At 42.4% G+C, this 22,484-nt stretch overlaps 1 protein-coding gene across 1 annotated transcript in view; it reads right to left on the bottom strand.

Annotated features, from left to right (window-relative positions):
* Window positions 1-22,484, bottom strand: part of Fbn1 (fibrillin 1) — a 198,475-nt gene that overhangs the window by 6,917 nt on the left and 169,074 nt on the right. Inside the window, exons 49-62 of the mRNA XM_051183504.1 lie at window positions 20,572-20,697; window positions 17,226-17,375; window positions 16,830-16,895; window positions 16,467-16,583; window positions 14,699-14,818; window positions 13,104-13,226; window positions 12,395-12,526; window positions 10,140-10,265; window positions 9,368-9,574; window positions 7,636-7,761; window positions 7,304-7,426; window positions 4,422-4,538; window positions 4,043-4,171; window positions 3,104-3,223 (exon numbers count right to left, since the gene is read on the bottom strand). Coding sequence (XP_051039461.1) covers window positions 3,104-3,223; window positions 4,043-4,171; window positions 4,422-4,538; window positions 7,304-7,426; window positions 7,636-7,761; window positions 9,368-9,574; window positions 10,140-10,265; window positions 12,395-12,526; window positions 13,104-13,226; window positions 14,699-14,818; window positions 16,467-16,583; window positions 16,830-16,895; window positions 17,226-17,375; window positions 20,572-20,697 — 1,782 coding nt within the window. The remainder of the gene's footprint in view (window positions 1-3,103; window positions 3,224-4,042; window positions 4,172-4,421; window positions 4,539-7,303; window positions 7,427-7,635; window positions 7,762-9,367; window positions 9,575-10,139; window positions 10,266-12,394; window positions 12,527-13,103; window positions 13,227-14,698; window positions 14,819-16,466; window positions 16,584-16,829; window positions 16,896-17,225; window positions 17,376-20,571; window positions 20,698-22,484) is intronic.

The following is a 22,484-nucleotide window of genomic DNA, read 5'->3' as shown; positions in this document are numbered from 1 at the left end:
CTCAGAGCCAGAGTACTCTCTCTGGCGTATGGCCTGCACACCTCTGTGAATGGCCAGAAGGGAAGGGTGCTCACTGGAGCTATACAGGATGGATAGGATGTGGGGGTATTTCACATTCACTTATGTAACCCTTCCTCCTATCCCATGGGCTTTAGGAAGCTTCTCTAAGACTTTACACCCGTGTGACAGCAGGGACCATGTCCCTTATTCCATATTGGCCTGTAAGAGCACTCCCGTAATTAATTTACCTCCTTTGTTCAGACAGAACAATGATGGGAGATGTCAGTCTGTAAATACGTTTCTCATACTGGTTAATGAATAAAGCACTGTTGGCCAATAGGAAAGCAAGATAGGTGGGACTAGGAGCCGAGGAGGAAAGAGGAAGGAGTAAGGAGGGGTCAAGATGGAGAGACCAGGGAGAGCACAACACTAGCCCATCCCCTGGTAAGATGAAAGCACGTGGAAATACGTAGATTAACAGAAATGGGTTAATAATTAAGACAGAGCTAGCCAATAAGAAACTAATACCTGGCCAACAGCATTATATCAAATACAGAGTCTCTGTGTATTATTGGGGCTGGCACGGCAGCAGGACCAGACCAGCGGCGGGCGGAAAAACCTTACTCCTTACAGAACAACGCTCTTCTCTTCTTCTCCAAGGGTTCTAAACAACTAACTTTTTAAGACGTGTGTATCGTATGTACATGCATGCACACACAAGAGAGAATGTCATGGTGCACGTGTAGAGGAACAGAGGACAATGTGTGGGAGTCTGTTCTTTCCTTTCACTCTGAGGATTCTCCAGACTGAATTTTTGTCATCAGCATTGGCCTGAAACTGCCTTTATGTGCCAAGCCAACTTTCCAGCCCTCAAATACTTATTTACATTGGTGTATATTCATTGTACACAGTGATGATTCTAATAAATATACTGTCATCCAAGTGTATTGCACAGCTTCACCATACCCACTGTCCTGTACCCTCTCCCCTGCCTCTATTCTGTCCCCTTTCTTTTCCCAGATAATCTTTCTTTTACTTTCATGCTATGTAGCTGAAGTTAGTAAATAGGTGTGAAGTTAGTAAATGGGGTTTTTGCTAATACAAATACTTAGTATCATGTATGTCTGTGTGTCTAGTTTTATTATGGGCACAAACCATTCCCCTCTCCTTTACCCCCTCTTTCCAATCACTAGCCTGACTTTTCTTATTTGAAGATTCTCTAAATTCCAAGACCTCAAGTCTTCATTCAAGTTCCTTAGGCTATAGGGGTCCTAAAATAGAAAAATGAAATTTAACGCTGTCTGCATTATTTTTCCTTACTTTAAATAAGGAATGAAGTATGCTATAGATACCCATGGAGGCCATAAGCACCAGGCTGTATGCTAAACAAGGAGTAAAGGGCTGAGGGGGTTTACTTAAGGAGGATCTGAGATGATCATTTTCTCTTGACCCTCCATGCCCCCTCCATCCTCTCTACCTGCTCTCAGCCCCACAAAACCAATCTGTGTGGAGCATCAGAGGCTCTGATCTCTTGTTCTCCACATGGGTAGGCTCACAGGACACAGACTAATATAAGCCAAGAGGTATGGGTAGATATAGGGCAAGACCTGTCGATCTATCACTAGATTTATTTTGCTTTTGTTAATAGGCACAAAGCGAGGTGATGTTAGAGGAAGGGAAGTAAATTCATCACATACGAAAAAGATACTTGCAAATATTAACTCTCTTTGTTCCAACAGTGGACTATCAGGGAAGAGACCGAGTACCTCTTGGTATGTAAGCCCAACTGGCCTGGCCTGGAAGGCGGGAGGAGTTTTCCTCTGAGGCAGATGCTAGCTGGAATCTCCAACAATCCTTTTAACCTCAGGCCTCTTTCTGGGCTTCTGTAAATATTAATTCTGGTGGGGAACTCTCCTCCCTTTTTATAGCCTTTTCCATTTTATTTTACTTATGATAACATTTAATAAATGTTTAAATTCACATTGCTCATCTGGGTTGGGGCAGCAGAGCCCAAATTAAGATCAGCAATCATCGGTGCTCAGTGTCTGCGGCCTGAGGACAGCATGCTCGCTTTCTCAGCCTTTGCCATCTGCAAGCACAGTGGTTTGCTTGACATGTCCTGAACTCCTTCTATCCCCTTCCATCCTCTTTACTCTGAACAACTTACTCTACAAGGGATTTACTTTTCTATCCTTCTCAATATCTTGATTTATTCTTCTATTTGCAAATTTTATTACTGAGAGTTTCCTCCTTTTTATAAAAAAAAAAAGGAGAATCCTAATTAATTAAAATATCAGCTAAATCCACTGGAAAACCCCTCCTTAGGAAGGATCCAAACCTTCCACTCTGACCTGTAATACCAGGGCCACACACTGCAAGTTAGTGGTGGTGTCAGCACTTGCCTGTAAGAAACCCCCAAATGTAGGGTAAGCTTTCTTTGCTTGCCTTTTGGTAGGGCCAGATGGGCTCTGTTATAGCTGAGAACTGAAATCTGCCATTTGCTTCCAGAAAGGAATGGAGTTAATAGCCCCTGACCCCTAACTCAGTCACCAGAAAGAGCGGACTTCTGACAAGCTATAAGTGTCACCGGGGGGGGGGGGGCAGGTCCAAGAGATCTGCTTCGTATAGCCCCACACTGTGGGAATCCGTTCCAGGTAACCTTAATTTCATTCTAGATAACTTTATTTCTTAAGAGTTCTGAGCCCCACTTGGGATTTGGAGCCAATAAGAGCCCCAAACTCCTTCTAGCTTCTTAACTGACTTACTGTGACCCAGCCATGACCTGCCAGGACCAAAAATCTTCAAGGAACTAGATATTGTAGAGAGAGTTGAAGTGGGGGGGGGGCTTACAGTGCAGTGGATGAGGAAGGCTAATGGTGTCAAGAAAGGCTAAGGGCATTTCATTCTAGCTTATTCCCAAAGCATCTCCATCATACGCTTTCCTCCTAAAAGATTTTACACTTCCCTTTGATTTCAAGTGGGGCGGAGCAGCTTTCAGTGGGCTGTTGTGGGCTCTGTAACCTTATTTCAGAAGGAAGGCACCGGCTCTGTGAGGAGCTGGCACCCAGGCCTCTTCTAGGGATAAGAACAAGGAGTTACTTGCCTACACACTGGTTCCACTGGTAGTGCTGGAGGTAGCCCTGGGGACAGCTACACCTGTAGCCTCCAATGATGTTCTGGCAGCCGTGCTGACAGCGGTGGTTACCCTCACACTCGTCCACATCTGTAAGAGAAGCAGAGCCTCCTGTGAGCCCCGACTGCTGCTGTCTCCCAGGCCTCTGAAGCCTCATCCATCTGCCTGTGAAGCTAAAAGGCAACCCTAGAAACAAAACTTTCTCCTACGAAATGACTCCAGCAAAACATCAAGAATGTCTACGTTAATATTCAGAGATGCCTGGTAAAGTCTACAGATAAAAATGATGTCAGTTCACCATGGAGGGCTGTGAGGTTGCTCTGGGAATTATCTGTTTATTTGTACTGGAATTAGAGATCAAGAACTATCAGTGAGGAAATAAGATCCTAAGAATTAAACTTTCTGCATTTGTAGAAGAGTTACTTCCTACATGTATTGTCCATGTTGGGGAAATCTCAGGGCTCTGGCCCCAAATGTCAGAAGTCAAGGTACTTGTGATGAGTTATTTCTGCTATATTAGATTGTTAACTAAACAAAACAGTCCTGACCTACACGGAAGAGGTGTGTGTCATTGTTACAAGCAAGGTGAGAACAGAGATGCATTTCTAAACCAGGGACCTGTGCAAATAGCCCATCTTCAATTGGCTACTCTCCTTGCTCAGAGTTTTTTTCCTCTTTCTCCATTTTTGCCTTTTTGTTTGCTTATATATTTTTTTAATTTTTTTTTGGGGGGGCTGGCTTCCAACTTGTGGCAATCATCTTGACCCTGCCTCCCAAGTGCTAGGATTACAGATGCACACCGCCACGCCCAGAACAGATGCTAGTTTTTGCAACTCACAGAAGTTGAGAGTCGCACAGGCCACCTCTGCACAGAGCGTCTAGCTGGACGCAGCTGAGGTCTGAACCTACCTTCACAGCTGGCACCACTCTGATCGAGTGAGAACCCCCGCTGGCATTCACAAGTGAAGCTTCCTGGAGTGTTCTGGCAAACGCCCTTGGACCCACACAGGTTGATGTCAGATGTGCACTCATTGTTATCTGGGAGAAGCATGGGGCAAGAAAGGAGAGTGACACTTCCCAAAGCTGCTTTGTATTTTTTGAAGGGAAAGGAGGAGGTTGACCGGGAGAAGTCCAAAATAGGGTCAATTACTTCACACCATGTGTGCGCAGTTCAACACATCCCCCCCACCCCACGTGCTGAACACGGTGTCCTGTTATCCGACCGCTGAGGGAGTAGAGTCTCTTAGAGGAACAGCTGTGCTCCACACAGGGTTTCCATCCTACTTACCAATGCAGGCAGTGTGGTGCTGGGTAAAGCCAGGAGGGCATTTGCATGTGAAGCCACCGATAGTGTTAACACACAGGAACTGACAGTTATGCTGCTTGGTTGCACACTCGTCAAGATCTGCAAGAAAGTGCAAGATGGAATTCAAGTTGTGCTGAGTGTGCTTGGGTGCCCCGAAGGACACCATGGAGGGCAGCACAAGGTCACAGCAAAGGGCTGGCAGAAGGCAGCTGATGGACTCAGAAAGTGAGGAGAAAGAAGCTCTGTGGGATCCAAGGACCATCAGTCCCCTTTAGTTAAAGAAATGTAGGGATTTCTCTACAAATGTATTTGAAAGACATTCTAAATGCTGAAATGAATTACAAAGTGAAGTAAAAACTCATTCTGAACATTTCCAGGGGTAGTGGAAAGATCTAAGTGAAGATGCCAAAAAGCAATGTTGGGGATGGAAATGTACTTGGGCCTTTAATTCAGTGTTTCTCAACCTGTGGGTCGCGACCAAATGGGGATGGAATGACTCTTTCACAGGGGTCACCTAAGACCATTGGAAAACACACATATTCACATTATGATTCATAACAGTAGCAAAATTACAGTTATGAAGTAGCAGTGAAAATAATTTGACTGTCACCACAACATGAGGAGCTTTATTAAAGGATCACAGCCTTTGGAGGGTTGAGAACCACTGCCTTGTTTCCTTTCTGTTGCATTTAGAATAAACTCATATGAGGTAATCAGTTTGACTTCTTTGGTTAGCAGTTTTTCTTTGAATGAAGTAAAACTGAACAACTAGTAAGGAAAAAAAGTCTGATTTTGATGAACTAAAAACAACAACAAAACCCCTTTGCCTATAGTATTGACCCAACACTATTTTTCATCTCAGTACAATCCCCCACTTTAATAGAGACTTTCTTCACAGCCTTAGCTTCTGGGCTCACTTCAAGAACCAAAAGCATTTAAAAATATATTAAGAACCACCAAGGATGTTGGACCCGAGGGACGGTTGTTAAATGCTTGCGAATTCAAGAGTGTTTTATCACAAATTCAACCCCACTAAGGCACAAGTGGTGTTAGATTTGCCAGTAGCTGCCTTTGCTCCACAGTGATCTTCCTGGCTGGAAAGACACCTGTCCTAACCCGAGAGGGCTTCCCCATGTCCATCCCAGCACAGAGCACCCTCAGGTGGAGCCTTTCTTGAACTCTGAGAAGGCCAACTTCTGTAGCTGAGAGGCCGACTGACGGCCCATTCTCTCAGAACCCGACTGCTCCCCACTGCTGTCTGTTCATCCCGCTAACATGAGCCATCCAGTCCCACAACACTTGCTGCTCTCATCCTCAAGAATGCCCTCTCTCTATCTTCACCCCTTTTCTTTTTATTAAGGTCAACAACACATAGGTGTGCAAATTAATTGGGGGTTTGCTGTGTTATGTTATTTCCACACTTGCAGGAGTCTTGTGCTGGTCTCTTCTCTCCTCTTACCTGCCCCCACTGATCTGGTGAGGTGAAGACACTGGTCCCACCCCCCTCTCAGGAGCCTCCCTTCTAGCTGTTTTCTTCTCAAAGTCAGTGGGACACATATCTGTACTCTACATCTGAATCAGATGAAGGAAAACCTCAGCTTTTATAGAAAAAAGGGGAGAGAAGAGGTTATGATGCAAAGACTCTGAATGTAATAGCCCGATCACCATCTTCATTGGGGCCGCTGTGGCCACTTGTAAGCAACCCTCAAATGTAGAAGAGGGCCACCAGACCCTCAGCCATTCCCTCCTATATTCCTTCTGCTCAGTGTAATACGGGCATACATGGAAGGGGACTCCAGATGTGGAGGTGTGGAGAGGTCGCTGTCCATGCTGTAGTGAGTTTTCAACACTGCCCCGTACAGATCACAGAGGTGTCGATTTGTTTTGTTTCAAATTGAATACAAGAAGAGACATTCCCCTGAATATATTTCTTCACTTATATGAATAAACTCTAGTCATACACTTCCCAGAACTCATAGATCAGTGACCCCTTCCCTAGCCATAGGAGGATGACCTAGGACCAAGTCTGCATAGGGGAGCCTCTGAAGTTTTTATTTAGTAAGATGTTTAGAACCAAATATACATTCAACAAGTTTGCAAAAAGGTGTTTTCTAGTTGAGGAGAGATTTCTGCAGAGTTTGGTTGTTTCTCAATTCTATGTCTCCTTCAAAGGAACTCTGAGAAGGCTTTATTTTGCAAACTTATAACCTATCTCAGTGGTTCTCAACCTTCTTAATGCTGCAACCCTTTAATATAGTTCCTCGTGTTGTGGTGACCCCCAGCCATAAAATTATTCTCGTCACTACTTCATAACTATAATTTTGTTAATTGTTATGAATCATAATGTAAATATCTGAGATGCAGTATATCTGACATATATCATACAAATGGATCAAGATCCACATGTTGAGAACCCCTGATTAGATAGATAGATAGATAGATAGAAGATAGATAGACAGACAGACAGATAGAAACTGAAACACCAGTTTAATTAATCAGACACACCTCTGAGATCTTTGCATGAAGACCTCCTAGACTACACCATTGTTGAACAGACAGTGAATAAATGAAGCAAATGGGAAAAGGGTGGGAATCACCTGGGAATCAGCCTCACCAGAGCCTTGGAGAGTTGGTACCACTGAGCCCCTCATGGATGTCATCCATGATGCTCATGGGGTATCGAGCAAGGATAGCCACTGCTACTAGACTTCAGCAGCCTCCCTGACCTCAGTTTAACCCCCACCCTCAGGGACCCACTTTCTACACAGGCACTAAGCTCGGGGAAGCAAGTCTGGCAGCTTGTGCCTGATTATCCACAGGCATAACAAGTGGCAGCCGAGTGGACAAAGCCAAAGCCCCCTCACCTTTGCAGCTCCTTCCATCCTCTTGCAGAATATAGCCTTTCGGGCAGGAGCACTGGTAACTCCCTTCGGTGTTTTTACATATGAAATTGCAGGGTTTGGGAGCCTGGTTGCACTCGTTCAGATCTGTGATCAAAGAGAGACAGAGTAAAAGCTCACTTAAAGGACTTGCAGAATGCTCAGCGTCTATACCCACAAACTCAGGGAAGCATTTGAGCCTTGCATCATAATTGTCTACTAAGTATAGACGCATTTTAGATTTTTAGTGTGGGGTTTTCTTTCCTATAACCAGACATTTCTACTTGGGAATAAAGCATTACAAACAAAGTACCTACCCACACAGGCAGTCCCTGTTATATCGGGCGTGTAACCAGTTTTACAGATGCAGTGATATGACCCTCTGTCATTGACACACTCCCCGTTCCGGCAAACATCGTGAATAACTTTGCATTCATCAATATCTAGGATAGATATAAATCACAGTAATAAATACATTAAAATATATAATGGGCAACATTGATACACAGGGCCACGTGAGTGTAAAATTTTATAGACCATGTTACTATATTATGAACCAAAAGGAGACAGAGCAAATTTCATATGTGATGGTAACTTCTTGAACAGCTAATGAATGACTTTGTGAGATGATAATGGGAAGCTACTCAAGCAAAGAGAAAGGCTTAAAATAATCGGTATTCTAAATTTGTGTTATTTTTTTTTTCTCTTCTGGATTCTTAGAGCAATACTCCACCGAGTGTTGGGCCACCTGCTCCATATTGCTATCACTCTTGCCTTCCGCTGGCGTCACATGAGCAAGTCACAGCAGAGGGCCCTTTGGACAAGTTTCTTTCTAATGTTGCATGTTCAAAATAAGGAAGTTCTCTAATATTCTCTTTGTCCTGTTTGAAGTTAATCCTAAAAAATATCAAATTACCTAACACAGGGTAGGGGGAATAGGATTGACTTCCCTCTTTTGGAAATTAACCAGGGCTATGGGGGTAGATGACAGGGCTGGGTTTTTGCAGTTTGCTAGAAAGAGACACTCTTATTCATGTCTCCATCACAGACAGAAAGCCTTGGTCAGTGTGCACTGATAGCATTAAAGCCACTCCCCTCCACCTCTTGGCCCAGCTAACACAGGGCACCAACAAAAGCAACTTGCATGAGTTATCAGCCCTTCATTGACTAATAGTCATCTCATATCAGTAGATGGGTATGCCTGAACCTGTTCACCCTGAGGTACAAGCAAGCATGTTGTCTTCAGGGGTCTCGGGAAATGAGTCTTCCACCATCTTGTTTCAGCACCTTCTGAGAAGCAGGAATTGCTTTCGGTAACTCTGTCTGCTCTGGCCCTTTCCTTTACACTCCCAGTTCCTTTATTCTGCCATCAGTTACATCTTCCAAAGACAAAGTTTTTTCTGTTTTTTTTTTTTTTGGCTTCTAATCCCTCTCACCATGCCCTGGAGTACAACAGCACAAATAGGCCCTCTTCCCAGACCTTCTAAGAACTAAAACCCAACTGTGATTCTTGTTGCTAAAATTGGGAATCACATGAGGCTTTCAGGTCTTCAGAGCTTCCTCAGACACCTCGCTGGCCTCCATTCACGTCTAGATTTCTAGTTGAAAGCAGCCTGTGCATTTCAGACACAAGTGTGCTGAGTCCTAGCACACCAGCAGACTTTGTGCTTCTTTGATACAATACATCTTGGCTAGTTTTGAGTTAAAATGAATCCTGGTGGAACTAAATGGTCATTTGTTTAATGTTACTTTAGAAATTTTTAAATGATAAACCATCTAGATTTCTGCTAGATCCTTGCAGTGCAGAGGCAAGGATCCAAGCACACCAAACTTGGTCAACTAGACCAAGGACACTTGGCAAATGCCCTGGATGTTGACAGCACCAGGAGGAAGGATTTCTGTTGATGCCAGTCACACAGACAAGACAAACTTATGTTGTGGATTCCACATTTCCATCGTGTTCGGTAGTGAAACACATAGATTCTTTGCAACTGATTCTGTACCATGAAAAAAGAACTTGCACTTATTGTCAACAACAAAATGAAGTACCTGCTCCATTGGTCATGAATCCACGGCCATGGGGACACAGCTTCTTGTAAGCCACGGTGCCCTCGAAAGGGCAGATCTCACACTGGGGTCCCCAGCCTCTCCCTCCATCACAACAGCACTCGGACTTGGTGACGGGGTTCCTGTTGCTTGAGCCAATCTGGCACATGTTTTGTAGGACCTCTGTGAAGCAGTACCCTTCCCGGTTGTCTGGAAGAGACATTGCATGGCAAAGAGGAACTGAGAGACTTTCCGGAGTGCAGGGGGTACTAGGAATTTGGTCAGATATAAAAAGGATGTAACACTTTACCCTGGGTGAAGAGGAGCGAGAAGGAAAAGCTGGGAACAGCAGGGAGAGAGAAAGGAGGCGTCTGAGGGAAAGAAGACAAGAAATCCGTGAGTTGGCAGAGAGGCATCGGTGCAGGCAAGCTTACAGCTCATTCTCGGTGCCCCAGTCATGTGGGAGAGCAGTCACAACAGCCATGCTACAGAAAAGAGGGCAGAAAAACATACGCAAGTGGGCCTGTTCACAAGGCCTTAAAAGGCAGCAAGAAGAAAACCCCAAGCTAGCAATTCCGGTGCAATTAGCAGAGGAAGAATTTCCCTGCAGGGGTTCCTGAGCCCAATCCAGACACTCAGTCCCTAAGTCATCTCCCAAGGATGTGTGTTCTCAGCCCTTTTGCAATTTTGGCATTTTTTTTCTTATTTCAAACCAGAAATATTGTTTTCTAGCACCCCAATATGAAGGTTGATGGAAGAAACAGCTGGTACTTACCCAAGCACTCATCCTGTGTGGGGCTGGCTGTGAAGCCATCATTACACTCACAGGTGTAGCTGCCCAGGGTGTTGAGGCAACGCCCATTCTCACAGATTCCTGGCTTGGTTTGACACTCATTCTCATCTGTGCAGACAGAGAACAGGAATCATCAGACATTTTATAAAAAGATAGAGGTTTCCTTCCTTCCTTTCTTCCTTCCTTCCTTCCTCCTTCCCTCCCTTTCTTCTTTCACTCTCACAATTTACTTTGCAAACAGGTAATCTATTCACCTGGTTAAAAACTGGAAATCCAGGAAAGGCCAGGAAAAAAATCCATCCAGCTTTCCCTTCCTCTGTATTCCTCAGCCACCAAATAACGTGGCCCCTCACCCTTGCCCCAGACTGCCAATTTCTGCTGGGCCCTTCCAGAGGCAGATTATGCACATAAAAGCACACACACACACACACACACACACACACACACACACTCACTCACACACACACACACACACACACACACTTCTTATAAGGCATTCGTGAGCATTTTGTTGCTACACCTAAGTTCAAATGGCAGCGCTTCAGGCACACATACACATATACATTTTTTTTCTTAGGTCTCGCCCCATCTGTACATCAAGATTTCTGAAAGGTCAGTTCACACACTGGAGGAGACTGAAGCTTGATTGTCATTGTAAAGAGATATATTACTTCATCAGAATAATGCCAGTAAGTTGTGTTGACCCAGGAGCAATTGTCTGGACTGATCTTCAGATCCAACATAGCTTGCTTGTAACACTTCGGCAATATCACTGAGAAGCAATAAGCCCTAACTTAATAGCCCTGATTTGAAAAACATTAAAATAGCTGGAGTATCTTTGGAATATCTGGTGATTGTTTAGATCTGAGATTATGAATTAACTGCCCCAGCGTCTCTTTCATTTGAGAACAGCGTATAGTCCCGAGAAGAGGGATCTTGCTGAGAGAGGCAGAGAATGGAAAAAAGGCAGCTAGAGATGCCTGAGAACTGCTTCAAAACTCCAATGCTCAGTCAGCCAATCCTGATGGTGCAGGCCAGTTATCCCAGCTGCTTGGGAGGCTGGGGTTCGAGAACAGAAAATTCAAGCCATGCATGGGCTGTTGGGAGACCCCAAGGCCAAGCTGGGCAGTTTGTAAGACCCTATCTTGGAATAAAAAACAAAATGGCCTGGGAACGTAGTTTAGTCTGGAGCAATTTCCTAGCACATGGAAAACCCTAGGTTCAACCCCCAGAATGGAAACAAACAAACAAAAAATCCTGCTGTCCATGCTGACCTCAGACCACATGCATCTGAATATGTAAGGGGGAGGCCCACCTCCTCCAGAAGCTCTCATTGCACCTGAGTCTTCCACCTATGATCAGGGAGGGTCCAGTATGTGACCATTGGTCTCCATGCTTTGTTTTTCGGAGCTTTCAGAGTCTACTCTTAAAAAATTACTGTTCAGTTATGTATCTTAGAGAATACCAGGGCAATGGGAAACACTTTTTCCCTCTCACTGACAAAATATATCTTTGATGTTCATTTACTTCTAAAAGTACATGCAAGAACTTTCTTTTTCCTGTATTTGCTATCTCAAGCAAATGTCAAGAAAACTTTTCATAAGAGGTGGGCTGGTAAATATTTTAGGCTTCCTAAGCCCTATAGTCTCTTCTGTAATGACTTGATTGCCTCTTTGTCATAGAAACAACCACTATGACATGCACATGGATTGCTAAAACGTTATTCACAAAAGAAGTGGCAGCCTGGAGGGCTGGATTTGGTTGGAAGCTGCAGTTTGCCATTCCCCAGTCTAAAGTTGTGATTCTCAATACTGGATCCACAGTAGAATCATCCAGGAGCTTTAAAACACCAGTGCTTGGACCCACCTCAAGGTAACAGCACATATCTTGAAGTTAGAGCCACTGTCTTAGAGATAGTCCTGGTTCAGGGGACCTATCTCAGGATGTTAGTAAGACAACTGAGTCAACAATGGTGTGGGCGGTCACTGGAAAGAACTATCTCCTGATGGCCACATGCACAAAAGGGCAAAGGTCAAAAGTGGGTGACCCAACCCTAGCATCAATACAAGCCAAGATAATATGAAAAGGACAGGCCACAGGTGGGGACAGCAAGGTCTCTCCACCATGAGCTGTGACACGAGAGAAAGAACACATCATCAGTCTGACTCAGAGCCCAGATCATTTGTGCCCTGTCACTCCAAGTTCATGCTGAGCAGTTTGCACAGGGATAGTCTTACCTATGCAGCCCTCTCCATCAGGTCTTCTCTGGTACCCAGGGCCACAGATGCACATGTAAGTGCCTATGAGGTTCTTGCACTCCATTTGCTTTTCGGTACAGTCATGTTTTCCTTCCGCACACTCATCCTCATCTGGAAAGAATGCATAATCACAACTTACAAACAAGCTGAACAGAATGTTTGCCCTTTAAACACAAGATGATCATTTGTTATTTTAATACTAAGCTTATTTCTTTTGGCATCTGTTGGACATTGATATATTAAAAATGGGAAGGAGCATTCTAACCACCTTTTGAACTTGGTGAAGAAACTGCTTCCTGACCAACTGATGACCTCATCAGAATTATGATGCTATGAAGGCCTTTCCTGGATGCCCTTGCTTTATGCTTCATATGTGCTTGTCGAAGCATTTAGAAATAAATGGAATTAGAGGCTTCTATGTTATTATAGTACAATGTTATTTCATAATACTGATAAAAGTATTAAAACTGCACTATGATAACATAATGATGTTATAAATGTCATGGATTATAATAACAGACAAAACCTGTTATGTGATAATTATTACAAGTCATATATTATATGGTATTATTTTAATATGGTAGCATTAACTAATCCAATTAGTAGAATACAGCATCAGAACAGTTATTGTGTAAGTACACACAGAGACAGAGTGTTCTGGCTTGGATGAACTCTAACAGACTCCCACCTTTGCACATCCTTCTGTCTTCTCGTAGAACATATCCAACAGGGCATTTGCATTCATAGGACCCATAGGTATTTACACACCGGAAGGCACAGAGCAGAGGATTCTGGGCACATTCGTTTATATCTACAGTAAAAAATGTTAAATGATGGATTAATGATACCAAGCATGACAAAAAGAGAGAAATGTACTTCTATTAAAAGTTGAAAGTCTTCCTTATCATAACCATGAATAGACTGAGAAAATTATAAAAATGAGATGATTATTTTATTTGTCGCTTACATATGGTGGCCATGTCTGTATCTCTCAGCACAGTCTCCAAGCTTGTTGTGCTGATGCAATTATGAATTTGCATGAATGAGAAATAAGAGGTCCACCTTGCACAATTGAAAGGCTCAGGTTGACCAGTTGTCTCTTCCTTTGTACATAGATTATGGATAGTCTTTGCTTCCTTCAACTAAATCAATTATGGTCAGAAAAGAAGCTGAGCCCCTTAAATGTTTAGACACTTCTCCTTCCCTAAACAAAGGTTCCTATGAGACAACAGGGATACTTCTGCCAAAACAGAGTATTCTGGTAATTTTATACTTAGAGAAATGCACTTTATATAGATGCTCAAGTTCTAGCCCTGATTAAAGAATGGCTTTTCCTTTTCTGGGCAAAGTGACTTCTCTAGAGTTCATGGTTTAGAAATATCAGGATGTATTTTCCAAAAGTAAGAGGGTGAGAACAAATGATCATTTTGCTTCCCAAGAACAATGATGTGGATGGAGAACAGGACTGAGTGTTCAGGTCATGGCTTATTCACAACCTTTAAAGGTTCAGGGCACTGAGAAGGTACCAACAGCCTGTATCTCTGGTGAAGGGCTCCATTCAGTACCAATGTTCCTCTCCAATCTTCTCTTACATTAGTGAACCTCAACTTGAACATCACCTGAGTCATCTGACAGCTGCTGGGCCCTACTTTTAAAGTTTGTGATTCAATGATCTAGAATGAGGCCAGAAAGTTTGCATTTCTTAAAATTTCCCAGAGGTTGTGGGGGGGGTGTTAAGATAAATTGTCTAGGGACCAACCACTCTTTGGCACTCCCTAGCCTTTCCTTCTTTTCCATACTCCCTTCCAGGCATTCATATTGACAAATAATTTTCAGATGGTTCTATGGGTTAGGCAACCTCCCTCTGGGATTGTCTCCAGATGACCACAGGACATCAGTGGTTATCTAGCTCTGTGTGCAGATATTTCTAAAAGGAGAAAAGGAGAACACAAAAGAGGAGGAAAAAACCCTTGGAAACAACAACAACAATGAAAGGAAATAGAAAATAAGATAGGAATCATATTGAAATGCCAGCAGTGGAGACACATTAGTAAACACTCTGATATAGACAGTGTAACTTCGGTTATAAGCCACCTATATCTTTTTTTTTTTTTTTAATACTTCCTGCAAAGATGAGGCCACACTGAGAAGAAATGATGCGACAGCCCACTAGGCTCTTAATTCTTAATTAATTACAAAAGATGTTTGATTAAGAAATGTAGTCAAGTAACTGTCCCCATGATCAGCATAGGCAACCAGCTCTTTTGCATTTGAGGTACTTGCCTTCACATGTCATCATTGGACCAGGCTCAAATCCCTCCTCACAGGTACATTCAAATCCTCCAATTACATTCTTGCAGGTCCCATTTCCACAAGGATTGCCCACAGAACATTCATCAGTATCTGAAAGTGATCCAAAGTGGAGATGAAACGAGTGGAGATAAAATGGGCTCAGACACAGGAAGTACTTTTCATTTTGTTCTAGTTCTTGAGTCTGCATTGTCTTGCTTAGTCCTCCTGTTCTTGCAAGGAGGGAATGTGTGTGCCTTCTGATCACAAGTTCATACGGAGAGTTTGCCCTTGCTCACTGGTGGAGAAAATGAGAGATCTGAATGTCCAGCCCTTATATTTCCCACATGGTTCTCTGCAGCCTGTTCTTAGGGAGAAGTGTCTCTTTCACTGGGAGTAGATGCTCTTGGGAGTAGATGCTCTGATGACAAAAATGAGGTACTACCTACACCAGGGGGTTCTGCTGATCTGAAGACAAAATTCTCCAATTGTCCCCCACATTACATCACTGCACAAGAAGGCTTACACATGATGGAGTCTTGCCAGATATAAAATAGAAGACTAAACTTATGCAAAATAAGAGACCTAAGGTTAAATAGAATTAATATACTGGCTAAAAACCAACATTCAAGTAGATTTTGTTGAATCTGTTAAAAACCAGATGGTTTATATTAAACAGAAAAAAAGGCTAGAAAAAAAAAAAAAGGCTAGAAAATATTTTTAGGGTATGCTGCCTCCTAATTCATCCACCTGGAACATCCACTGTTCATATTGCTGACCCAGGCCTTAGGAACAATATTTTCTCTTGGAAAAGAAAAAAATCCTTTTTTTTTTTTTTTTTTTTTTTTAGAAATAGCACTGATACTTCTAAGCCCAGGAAAATAGTGGGCTCTTGTCAAGGGTTACAACTAGGAGAGGGGGCTCTTTTTTGCACATACACAGCAGAAAATTAAAGATTCTAAAAAGATAAGATTGATAAAAATTTATTTCTGTTTTGCTAATAAAGCTAATAAATGACACTTTATGGCCAAGAACACTGTAGCTCCTTTGAATTAATAAAAAACAAAAACCAATATAATTGTAGTTTAGAGAAGCCTGTGTAATTTGAAACAAATCACTTCATTTGCATAGTAATGCGTCCTACGGTCTTCAGACTCCCACTCCTTATATGAAGACAGGACTTTTTAATCTGCACATACACACATTCAGTGTTGATACCACACTTAATCCATGTTACATTACAGCAACATTGCTTTAGAGTTTTCCACCATAATACTTGAATCTGGCTTATAGTCAATGTAATTAAAAGTCAATGGTCCATACAGGAGCCATTCTTGGACATTTTAATGAAAAGGCTAAAACAAGAAACTGGGATGGGTGGTCTTTCATGCTACCAAATATAAAGATGCAAATAAAAATTTGTATTTCTACACATCAAAAGTATACATTTTGGTCACTAACAGTATATTTTTAAGCTGTACTAAGATTTCCATTTGCTGTTGTCCTTTTCATTATCTCTTAGGACATGTCCAGTATCTTCCTTCCATGTTAGACTACAGGGGCCATCCAAGGAAAGGCCATTCTTGCTTGGTTCACTGTGGTAGCTCCCTACCTAGTACAGAGTAGGGACAAGCTAGCAGTCTAATTGAAGAATTCCTCAATGGAGGAACAAAACTAGATTTCAACCTTGGTAGAGTAAAAGCCAAGTAGCTCAATTTTTGCATAATACAATTCCAAAGGAAGAGGCTGAGTCACTACTCACCCACACACTCATTCCCTTCTAGAATATAACCAAAGGGACACTCGCAGCGATAGGAACCATCTGTGTTGATGCATTGTCCATGCTTACAGACATCAGGCTCTTTGCATTCATCCATATCTTAAGTGAAGAAAGAAAGAAAAAACTGTAAAAAACAAAACAAAAAACCAAGAACCAAGATATTTTTCTTAAACTATTGTCATTTCAGAGTGTTCAATCAGTGAATATCTAATACCACAATACAACTATCATCCAAGTAATAAGACAACAAATAGAAGAGATTATTTCTCCCAGGTAGATTTGGAGAAATAAGACCTGGAGGAAGAACAAAGAAGAGGCAGGGAGGACCCAGCTTGGAGCACTCACCGACCGCTGAGTCATCAGGGCCCACGATGATCCCACTTCCAAAGGGACAGATCTGGCGGAAAGCCTCTGTGGTGGAGATATGCACTCATTAGTGGGCAGACCAGGGACAACAACAGGCTTCCCACGCCCCCATCCATTGTGTGGTTTGACCACATTCTGTACACATTGAGAGCTAAGAACAAGACAACCAGAAACAAGGAGACATCTTCATATGACTAATTTATAACACAATTAAAAAAGAAAATAACAACCATGTCCTTTTGATATGTCTAAATGGACATTCTGATCACACTTAGAATTAGATTATCCTATTGGCTTTAAGCCTTACACTGTTACTCATCTCACGGTCATATGTAGAAGGGATCATGCAACGAGAAGCAAAGGTGTTAGACTTACCATCTGGCTCCGTGGGACACAACTCACAAGGATCTCCCCAGCCTTCTCCCTTCAGAGCACAGCAGCACTCCTGCTTCGAATGGTTTCTGGATTTGGGTGATGAGCACTTTCCACCTTCAAACTTCGCATAACAGTAGCTCATCCGCAAATCTGCAACACACATACATCCACAGGACACGTCAGTTGCTTTCCCACTGAATCTTCATTGCATGACAGCGGGTCATTGCACTGTCATTGACCACAGCTATATTCTGTAAGTGACTGGAATCACAAAAGAGCCGAGACTGCTAAAGTCACAGGGAACCAAGAGTAAGATAGGACGAACAAATTTGTGTTGCTTTATCCTCATTCCTCAGCTTACCCACTTCTTCAAAGCAACCTGATATGAATACCACAACCGTGTTAGTCTTAACAGACTTCCAGTAATGACTTCAGGACTGGAACATCCCCACATAGAATCACTCATGAAGGATCTCCTCTGCAATGGTTTTTCTTGCATGGATTTTATACAACTTTTGGCAAGCAGACTAAGGTAGCAGAGGCTCCTAGTCCTAAGGCATGCTGTCATTCTGTGTCCTTTACACCCTGGAACCAAGGGAAAGCCCACACTACAGCACAGAACAAATGAAGAAAGTATGTGGAGTGGCCAACCATGCCACCAGGAGCGTTCACCACAGCAGCTACCCATGGAATTGTGGGGACAAAATTCAAGTGGGACGTTCTGCAGGCTTCACACTCATGCACATATAGCTCCATCAAAATTAAATTCCCAACCACAGCCTGTTTAGTGCAATAGAAAGAAGAAGAAAAAGAAAGGCAAAAGGCAGGACTATGGATGAGTACAGGAACAATAGCCTTCCTTTCAAAGAATATATGTACTTCTTTATATTCATTCTTGCTCTGCAAACAACAAGGAAGAGGGGAGCTCTGTCTTAGGAAATGTTGCATGACATAATTTTGGAAGCCAACTTTCCCAGTTCTTATAGGACAGATTGGGTAGCTCTGAGCAGTGAGCTCATCTAGGGGTCTGGAATGTGTTTCTTCTTCTAACTTGGCTTCCAGATCCTTGCACAGCGTCTCCTTCGTTACTTGGTGGCTAAAGTCTGCAGATCTGAGGGCACGATTCTGCACTCATTTCTTTAGTTTCTGTCCACCTCTGACTTCTGCATTCTCTTCCACCAGTTTTCCAGTTCAGAAAGCATACTCTCATAGCAGTACTTGCCACCCAAATATTTACATTGTGGAGAAATGCCAAGACCCAACTAATTCTCATTTCTTAGGGGACACCCTTTTCATTTGCTTTATTCTTCAAGTTCTTTGTCACCTACATTGTTTGATATAAACAGCATTTTTTACCACTTATTCCCACAACTGTCCTTAGATTTCTGACCTTACTCCAGATCTAGTTTTATCTTCTCCACACCTCTCCTCTACACAAATAAATAAATAAATAAATAAACAAACAAATAAATAAACATCTTGGATTTCAGACGGATACTCTCAAAATGACAGATTCTTTCCCCTGAATTTTGCAGGTAAGAATGCTGCTTTATAATATGTCCATCAGTGCCAGAGTCTGCCCCCCCCCACCTGAGTACAGTGACATTTGGTGCTGCAAAACCCAAAATCAGTGGTTCTGTGGAACTTCCTCATTTTATGGCTACTAGAAGACTGACTCAATTAGTCACCTTACAAGAAAAATTCCAGTTTCAAAATTTCAGGTTCCAGTAGGATCTGTACTGAGTAGGAGATTTGCTATCAGTCATATTGATCCTCCAGGTGAGCTTATTTATCACTCAAAGGCGCCCTCCATGGAGAAACAGCCCTGTGCTCTCTCTCTCTCTCTCTCTCTCTCTCTCTCTCTCTCACACACACACACACACACACACACACACACATGCATACTTCAGCCAGAGCTCACTAGGATGCCTGTTACCAGTCCATCTGCAAACAGCCTTTTCTGACCTCTGAAATTTCTTTGGAATTATGAAAGTCCCGGCTTGCATTCCTCAGTTCTGGCTGAGTATATGGCAGGGTTCTCACAGCTGGACTGGTTCTTCCTGCAATGTCAGCTTGCCCTGTGACAGGCCAGTGCAAATTGAATTAATAGCCTTGGAGTTTCCCCTGGCTTGCCACATCGGCAGACTCTCTCGCACCTGGCTTCTCACTCCTTTCTTTCCCAACGCAGGCCAAGCCAAAGACACAAATGAGGGGGTAGAAGTCAGACTGTATCTGGACAGTCCTGTAGCACACAGGCAGAGTATCTACTTGATCCTGCTCTACCGCAGTCACCATTCTGAAACACTCATGGGCTTCTGATAGCTCCCTACCAGATCAAACCGGCCAGAGAATTTGCAACTTTTCCTTTCATACTTCTGCAGTGATCAGCTGAAAAAGTAAAACCATAAGCAGACAGAATAATAATAACAAGCATTCATAGCAGATGCAGAGACAATGAAACTTTGTCATGTACACAGTAGGATTGCTTGGGTGGGTATTGGTGTGGCTTGGGTGAGCAAAGCATTTCTACACCATTAAATGGCTTCTCTGGCCTAAAACTTGGCAGGACTAAAACCCCAAAGCCATATTTTAGAACCTTAAATTACATTCTAAACCTATTATTTGGTGATATGAAGCAAACCACACACACACACAATAACCAAACAATCAAATAAAAGCACAAAGCAACATATAGACACTGATAGAAATTCTAAATGTAAATATTTATGGGCCTTCCCCACGCTGTAAACTCATTAAACTAGTTTGTATAAGTATAGCCAAATAACAATTGCATTGTTTAGGAATGTCTAAACAAGTTTGTGGGTTTTAACCAAACATTGTTTTGTGTTTACTTTCAGAGTCTTTTAAAGTTAATCTGGCAAGACCTTGAATATTTTTGCCATCAACAAGTATTATTCTGTTTCCCCAGAGAATCTGGAAGTGAAGATGAGCATCTTTCTCCAGGGACAGGTGATCAGTTTGCATTTTCTCTGTCTGAGGGTCTTGGTTTGCACACATGTTCATAGATTCATAGGCTGCAGCTTCCTATAGCTGATCTCCTCTAGGTCCTCGAGGATGCCCCCACCGAGAAGCCTATCAGCATCTGTGCTTGTAGGAGGGAGAGGGGTCTAAGTGCCAAGGAAGTTGTATAAGCAACTGAAACTTGATGGATGAGTTTTAACCTCCAAAGTAAATGTGAACCTTCAGGCATATGGTAATCATTAGACCTTTGGGTGAATGAAACATCTTCCTGTTCATGAAGAGGTAGAGCTTTGCCATGTTTAAAACATAAGACCACAACAAATAAACCCAGAACAACGAGTCTAACGCTTTCAGAGGCATTTACCTTGGCACCTTCTTCCAGTTGAGGACAGGGAGAACCCTTCTGGACACAGACATTTGAAACTGCCCTCAGTGTTGCTGCAGGTCCCCAAGGCACAAATTTCTGGTTCTTCAACACACTCATCAATATCTAAAAGAGTTACACATGTCAGAGTGAGAATGCCATGGAGACTCCATTAGTCACCAAATCAAAAAATGTACAAATTCAGTGTTGGAGTGGTTTCAGAACCATTCTAACGGGGAAGCAATTGACTGTGATATTATTTTAAAGTTAATTTTTAAAATTACTTTTGACAGATCTTGATGTAAAATTGAATCTGTAAGAATCTTCTAAGAGTTGTAATGATGGGCCCTCTAATCATGGAGGTGCAGGGCCAGTCACAGCAATGACAACCCCCTTACTCATGGAGGTACACAACAAACCAGAGAAGTTACACTAACTCCACACCACACTTGGAGAGAGGTCAGAACTCCAGCGCCTCGCCTCATCATTGCACAGCACAAGCCCAGGGCTGATCTCAGTGTAGGCTGACTTCCCTTCACTCACTGATGGGGCCTTCCCAGCATACCATGCTGTAGCTTTAGCTTTCTCATCACCCCATGCTGTAACCTTAAAAACATTAGTAGCTATATAAATAAGCACAATCCAATCCCAGAAGATGACTCTGATCTGCAAGATAGTTTTTCTGAAGATATGAAAATCCCTTTTTTGTATAGACCAGGGCTATTCTTTCATCACAGAGCTACTAGGAACTGAATACATGTGAATTAAGGGCTCTTTTATTTAGCACGTTAGTACATCATATCACTATATGGAGTAACCCACTGAGAACTCAGTGTGGCTTGGGTAACCAATGTGTGGTGAGTTTTCCTAAGAAAACTAGCTTGTGTATGTTGGCCTGACTGGAGAATTACATATCCACATTCTCTTTCGAAATTATCTGTTTAGTGAATACGTTACACAATCATTCTACTTTTATGAAAAGCATAGCCACTGTACTTTAACAAACTCATCTGTTCCCTATGACTTTCAGCTAGAATTTATAGTGAAGGAAGGGAGTAGTCTTAAATCTGGGCTGTGCTGTCTTAGTAACAAAACTGAAAAAAATATTAAGTATCTCTTGGGTCATGGAACTCTTGTGCTACATATCTGTGCACTCTGCCCACACCAAGATATATTTACATGACTTTGTTCTAGAGGCCCACCTAAGGGAGAGTCAAGAAACTGAACTCCATTATCTCACCTTAAAATTGTAACTGCCATACATTAGATATTCTAGCAATAAGCAATCGAAGTGATTATTTTCTTGCACAGTACAAAACCAGCCCCCTTGCCACTCCGTGTTGTAGTGTATATTTTTAATGGTCCGTTTTGGATTTGTTAATGAGTTTGAACTTTTCTTCATTGAATTACTTCATTCCTAAACTTCTTCCATCACTACATCTACCTTTCCCTTTAAAAGAAAGGTAATGTTTGTAAAAAAAAAATGTTCAAATATTTCCTTTTGGAAGTTGTATTTGTTGTTAACATGAATGTTGTTTATATATATATATATGTATATATATACATACATATGCATCTATATTGCATGTGTATATGCATATGATGTATATGTATGTATGTATGTGTACGTATGTATGTTAGTGTGTGTATTTGAAAGTGTGTGGGTCCATATGGACATGTGTGGTGTGTACATGTGTGTGTGTGTGTGTGTCAAGGCCAGAGGTTGACATTAGATGACTTACTAGATCATTCTCCATCATATTTATTGAGATAGGCTCTCTCAGTTGAACTTAAAGCATGTGGGTTTGTCTAGTCTAGCTGTCCAGGTTGATCCTGGGCTCCCAAGTGCTGGGATTACAGGGCAGCCACTACTCAGGTCCATACCCTTGTGCCAACTAAGACATCTCCCAACC

This window comes from Phodopus roborovskii, unplaced genomic scaffold (assembly GCF_943737965.1).
Source record: "Phodopus roborovskii unplaced genomic scaffold, PHOROB, whole genome shotgun sequence".
NCBI lineage: Eukaryota > Metazoa > Chordata > Mammalia > Rodentia > Cricetidae > Phodopus > Phodopus roborovskii.
This window is presented reverse-complemented; position numbering and strand designations above follow the sequence as displayed.